The 6,835-nt window shown below is 38.5% G+C and overlaps 1 protein-coding gene across 1 annotated transcript in view; it reads right to left on the bottom strand.

Moving 5' to 3' along the window:
* WWTR1 (WW domain containing transcription regulator 1) overlaps positions 1–6,835 on the bottom strand; it is a 133,222-nt gene continuing 126,387 nt past the window's right edge. The window contains exon 7 of the mRNA XM_036115647.2: positions 1–3,464. Coding sequence (XP_035971540.1) covers positions 3,280–3,464 — 185 coding nt within the window. The 3' untranslated portion in view covers positions 1–3,279. The remainder of the gene's footprint in view (positions 3,465–6,835) is intronic.

Here is a 6,835-nt window from a genome sequence, read left to right as displayed (position 1 = left end):
TGGAAATTCAATTGTATTTATTTTTCTTATACAGAATCAGAGAAGTAAAAACCAGTACCAAACTCCAGGTAAAATGGTTTGATATGATTGATTTGGCGGCATACCTTCTGCAGGCGGACCGTTCTAAATTAAAAATAAACACACATATGTCATATTACAAAACGCAGAAGTAAATTTGTTTAAAAAGTTAAAAGTACTAGCACATAAATGATGTAGTGTGTTAGGGAAACGGTCTCTGTCAATCGCCCATTTTCCCAATTAAATTAATCTACAATTTCCTTTTTTTAACAGCTTATTTTTTTCATAAAAGTTGTACTTTCAGAAGTTACTTTCTAATTTTGTTGTTAAGAACACAACTTATAATTAGCAACACTTCTCTCACCTTCTACAGAGAGCTTTTCTACCACGCCGGGGTCAAGAGCAACCCCCTGCACTAAATGTTTTACTCTGTCTTACGTGCTTCCCGCATGTTGTACAATCAGTGAAAGAAATGGCATCTCACATCCTAAATACTCTGGTGAAACACTAACAATTACTTGGACTTAGTAGAATTGCAAACAGGTTTTGACAATGTATTTACTTCAAGAATATGTGTTCTGTCAGGATATCGATACCTTGCATGAAAGATCTCTGAAATTGTTTTTCCATTTCAATTTTTAATATGCCTTTTCCATGGCAAAGTTATCAGATGACATGTTGAAATTTACTGACTTAGGATTGAAAAGAAGAGATATCCTGGCAGTTCTTTTATAATAAGAAATATAAATAGCACCTTATCATGAATTCGGCAGGGGTTTTTACACTTACAATAATAGGAAAAACCCTTTCAAAAGTTGTTCTTACTTCCAGATTTCTAGCTTTAGTGTTCTTTAACAAAGGCCAAATTTTATGGCCTTAAAAACGTAACAAAAAAATTACATCTGGCTTTGTCTATTAGTAAACACATAGTCATGGTTCATATTTCATTCTGGAAAAATATTTGTTATGTTCATTAATAAATGTTTCAACTAATTTCACTAAAAAAAAAATCTTCTAGTGTTTTATAATGCCACAGCTTACTAGGAAATTACTTCTAAAAATTGATAATACAAATCACCGATGTTTTAACTACTTTAAAAAAGAGGGGTATCTGTTTCTTTTACACTTAATAACCTGAAAAGGAGTCTATAAAAATATTTTTAAAAAATACAGTAACACTGCTCAGTTTTGTTAGGTCCCTTGTTTTTTGTTTTTTGTTTTTCTTAGAAAGAATGTACAACTCTTTTTGCAATTATTGCTCACAAAAGAGAAAAAGAAATAGTGCTCCCTTATTTAGTAGCAAACACAAAACATCTACCCCGATCTCTCTCAGAGCGCTTAGAGAGAGAAAAGGAATCAGAACATATACCATGGGTCCTTCAGGAAAAAGAAATCACTTCCCTGTGTTGGAAGCACAGCAGGCTTATGCTCTTGCCCACAGACACGCTCAGCGTCAGCTTGGACAGGGCGACACCAGCCCTGCCCCTCCTCCTTCCCCATAAAGTGCACCGAAGCCCTTTCTTCTACAACAGAGTCTTTTGGTATAAAAGCTGTAGTAGAAAATCGTTGCTTTGTTCTTTTGGGCACCTCTCCTACCATCCTGCTCGTCTTGCTTTTGGGGTACTATCACTTGTCTGTTTCCATTTCCCAACTAGTATCCTTCCACTATCGACCGTGACTTTACTACTTCATCTCTGACCTTTTCACTTGCCTTCTTTCCAACCAGATAAAATGTATTCTGCCTGTCTCTATTCTGGTAGATGGAAAAGGATCTTATTTAAGATCCCCAATAGATAAGCCCCCTTGGGAATTGAAGGTTCCTCTCAGAGACCTGAATTATTAATGTCTTTCAAGAAAGATATTAAATTCATAGATTATAAATAATGTCAGCTCAAAATATTCAACGATTGAGGACTTCATGGGTAATGCAGGCAGAGTGCACGCCGGGTGAACCTGATGCTCTCTCTCAGTCCTTAAAAGCTAATAAAAAAATGTTTTTGGTTACATAAGAGGTATTGAGTACATATTTCATGCCTTTTTATACCAACTGTAGCAAACAGGGTTAGGATAATATACTTAGGAATCAATTTTACTGAATTCAGAAACACAAGTCTCCACCGTACACCCTTCAGAGGGGTTTTTTTTTTTTTTTTTTTTTTTACACGTCAGTCAGAGATCTGCTTCATCCTTCAAACAGTTTCATAGATAAGATTCTTTTAAACGCTTGAAATCTGGAAAGCAAAACTGATAAGGCTTCAGCATTAAAAAAGCAACAGTTTACTGTGTGTGCTGTCGGGTTGAAAGCTAGGTCGTCCTGATGTTTTCAGAACGGTTTCAAAAGGCAAAAAAATACAGTCGCCACTGATTTATCAAAAACATTTGGCTGCCCTTTGTCATCAGCTACAAAATTATAGTGCTTTATAAAATAAACATCAAATTCTAAGTTGCAATTAAAAAAAAATCCAACTTGTAATTAAAAAAAAAAAGTTTTGTTTAATAAATGCTCATAATTAGTACCAAACTGGTCTCTTTCATAAGATCTGTAGGGTAGGAACTGTGACTCACATTCCTGCCCCTCTCCTACTGGAAGGACGAGTTGTCTAGATGCTACGCAGTAAAGTAATGATGAAGGACAAACTACAATAGGACCACGTGTGCCTTTGCAGATACAGAGTAAAAAGAACCATCAGAACCAGCATGGATTCAAAACTGCATTGTATTCCATACAGCAGAGATGTACTCTCCATACAATGATTTTTAAAGCTCGCGTTAAATATTTTTTTAAAGCATCCGGTACTACTGTCATCAACACAGTTTTTGAAACCGTCAATCAGGTCTAATTTTGTGTACATTTCCTGGACCGAGCCGCCTGTCACAAGTCACTGCCTGTGGTCAGCTTTTATGGTTTATAATCAATTTGATGCATAAATTTCAACTAACACCCATCAAGCTTAGTCATGGGGCAGCAGAGAGAAAAATAGAGAAGGAATTCTGCATCCTCAGTTCTGCAGAAGAACGCTGCATAGCAAATCACGGGAATGCAGGCCTGCAGAAACTGAAAATAGAGCATTTATCTGTTTAACTTAAGTTACTGTCAATCGAATCCAGGCAATGATGAAACTGGCCGCATGGGAAGGAGGGAGCATGGAGTCACGGAGGCAGAATGGGGTACACCTGCACACTGACTCTGCTCCATTGGTTTTTGCCAAGAGGCCCAGGAAATGTCAGGTCATGGCTGCATCCAAGTTACAATGGTAGTAATTACAGCCAGGTTAGAAAGGGCTCGCTTTTGTTCAGCGCAGACTCTACATCATTGAAGAGGGGGATCAGATCTTCAGACTCCAAAGTTCCTAGGTCAACATTTGTTCCTGGGAGACAATCAAGAAAATCAGGGAAGCGGGTCTGCTGAGGATTGATGTTCATGGGTGTCTGTCCTGCGTTTTCCCCTAGAACAGAACAGAAGATGACCATTTTAATTCCGTTTGTTAAGCTCTTGAAGAATTGACCCAATGCTCACCTTCATTTCCACAGTGCTTCCATTTAAACAGAAGATTCTATTGCTGCTGGTCTAAAATAGTTCATCTCTGTGAAAAATTTCAGCTACCACGTTCCCGAAACTGAGTTGGTGATGCTCACTCATATGAGATGCAGAGATGCCGGGTGAATCTTTATTTGTCCTGGGTAGACAGGTCCCAGAATGGATAACCCCAGGAGATAGGAAAGAAGCATGCGAAGGCACTGTGGATCCAACCTGTGATCTGCGCCTTCCCATGACGGATGCATGAAGAGCTATTTTGTGAAAGAGTAGAGAGTCTTTCCCTGTAATAAATACCTTATCACACAGAGCTATACTTTTAGGATTTCATTGTGAAGCTTATATTTACCTATGTCATCCCTCTTTATGTTCAAAGACAGTAGTGAGGAGTTTCCTTTAACCACGTTATTAAAAAGCTATCTTCATTGATGGCTCTAGGGATCATTTTCAAAGTATTTTCTAAAGGGAATTCTGCAGATCACCCTACACACACACACACACACACACACACACACACACACACACACACATATACCTGGCACCCCACAACTATCTACTTTTCTTACCATGTGTACGAGTCACAATGTATGTGAGCATATGAAGGTTCTAAGAAGTCTTGTTGTAATGAGATCTGTTTTATTTTGTTTAGGCCACTATTACCTCAACCCACTTAATCATCCAATCCTATTCTGGCAGAATTTATATCCTAATGGAAGTGGAGTCCACAGAACACAGGTGAGAAAATGCTGTTCTAGGAAAATGAGATGTCTGGGATATGACATGAAGAATATATGTTCTTTATGAATAATAGTGTAGGAGAAAACATACTGACCCTTGTGCCAGTGGACTGGGCTTTTTAGCTGTGTGACCTTAGACACACATAACTTGTCTGACCCTCAGTGTACCCATCTGAAACTGGGATTATAGGTACCTTCTTCACGTACTGGAGTAAAGCACCATAGACTGTCTGCCACACATCCGCGGTTCTGGGCATCACTCATACATACAAACTTATATAAATACAAAAATACAATAAATGTTGATTGTGCTAAAAGAAAGAAAAACCTAGGAACTCAATCATTCTTGATTACCCAATATCAGAACAACTGTCTAATTCAAATAGCCCTGATCAATTTTCTGAAGGTTTAAAATATACCTCAGAGACTGAGGAGCATTGGTAACTAAGGCCAGCTTCCACCCTAGAAATCATTTCTAAGAAACTTGTTAAATTAGCTTTTGTGTCTTTTAAGTATGGTAGCCTTCCTGAACTTGTGCATAGAAATTTCATTATTCTGAGCAAAAGCAGAGAAAATTCATTTTAACCAAATGCATTTTCCAAGGACAAAAATTACATCTTTCCAAGTGATGAGGGAAACATAATCAGACTTGCATTTTGGTGATAGCAAAGCTTAACGGCTCTTCTGCAACCCATACAGTATCAGTGACTCTTGGAAATATTTTAGAGGATTTTCATTGCAAAAGGCAGTAATTTGGAAAATTAAATCAAGTTTGACATGACCTCAACATCAAACTTGATGTTGAGGAAATCCCAAATAACTTTCACTACCCACTAGAATGTAACAGATGGAAATGAGGCTGAAAAAAAGTATCTGCCCTGAAAAACTATCTGATCTCAAGTGCTGGGTGTCTTTTTTCCTCACCTCCAGTTAGAACCATTCATCTCTATTGATTTCCCATACACATTTTCTAATAACTCAAGAACACTTTTTTTTTTTTTAGCCAAACAAAATCTGTTTTAAAGAATTTCTCTTATCCTTTCTCCTCAGACATGGAAAGCATGAGGAGAACTAGTTATAAGACTCTTTGTTAAGGTTAACAATCTTAAAATATCTCTCTTTGGATCAACTTTGCAATAGCATAGTGATCTTTTTGGTCTTTAACAGTTTTACCCATTAAAAAGCAGGAGAGATAAAAATCCAGGCAATTCTTAAAAGGGTATGATTATTGCAGAATATTCTGAAAGAGTGGATGACTTCCCAACCTTTGCTCTTGCTATTCCCTTTACTCTAGTCCACACCATATCCAGCTGTTGTTTCCATGTGTGATTTGCAAAGGGAGTGTGCTTAGCTGGCTTGTTTCCATTCAGCATGTGGTCAGTGAATCTAATAGACCTTTTCTAGCCACACTGGAGCTGTGCCCACCCCCCAGCTTTTCCTCATCTTATTACTGTATTACTTTTCTTTCCTTGAGAAGGTTCATGCCTACTTCCTAGAAAGACTTCACAGAATGATCCTAAACTCCGCAGGCTGACACTCACTTAACCAGGTTAACTTGGAAGCCTAGCATTTATCAAGTTCAATTTGTCCATTACTTCAGCCTCCCAGAAGTGGGGGAAGAGAACTTTGGGCCAAACTCTGTGATCTCATGACTCCCCACAACTCCATGAAGTAAGCATGTTACTCCCACTTATAGATGAGAAATCCAAGGCCTTGGCAGGTTCTATCACTTTCCCAAAGTCACTACCAAGAAGTGGAGAAACAGAGATTCAATTTAGGTTGCCTGTCTACAAAGACTATGTTCTTTCCAGAATACCACTTCATTCTACATTTTGGCTTCAAAATATTCCCTACTTTGAGGCTATTTTTAAAAGCTATAGGGACACCTGGGTGGCTCAGTCGTTAAGCATCTGCCTTCAGCTCAGGTCATGATCCCAGGGCCCTGGGATCGAGTCCCACGTCGGGCTCCCTGCTCAGCGGGGAGCCTGCTTCTCCCTCTCCCTCTGCCCCACACTCTGCTTGTGCTCTCTCTCTCTCTCTCTCTCTCTCTCTCTCTGATAAATAAATAAATAAATAAAATCTTTAAAAAAAAAAAAAGCCGTAGAATAGAATTCATCTTTTTTTTTTTAATGGTCAGGCTTAGATTTAGATCTCCTGAGTCTTTTTTTATTTAACTTTTGTTTTTTATCTTTACTGGCTTCCCAGTGTTCAAAAGATGAAAGCTAACAATTATTAAATATAGGAAGGAGCCATTTCATAAGGCTGTTCCAAAGAGGACAAAATTAATCTCACACCAAAAAATAAAGAGAGCGATGAAGAAAGTGAGGGAGGGAGACGGGAGGGAGGGAGGAAACTGAAGTAATAAATCGACGAATAACAAAACAAACATTTCAAACTACTCCCGTGTGACTCCTCACAAGACAGTCTGTGCTATCCTCTAAACACATCAATGACGACCTGCAGAGAGACCCCAAAGCAGCCGCTCCAACCTACTGCACTCCTAAGACGCCTGGCTGACTCTTGACTCTGGTCTGACCAGTGGTTT

The sequence above is a fragment of the Halichoerus grypus genome, chromosome 1 (genome assembly GCF_964656455.1).
Source record: "Halichoerus grypus chromosome 1, mHalGry1.hap1.1, whole genome shotgun sequence".
Taxonomy (NCBI): Eukaryota; Metazoa; Chordata; class Mammalia; order Carnivora; family Phocidae; genus Halichoerus; species Halichoerus grypus.
The sequence above is the reverse complement of the archived record's forward strand: the minus strand, read 5'-3'. Positions and strand labels throughout refer to the sequence as shown.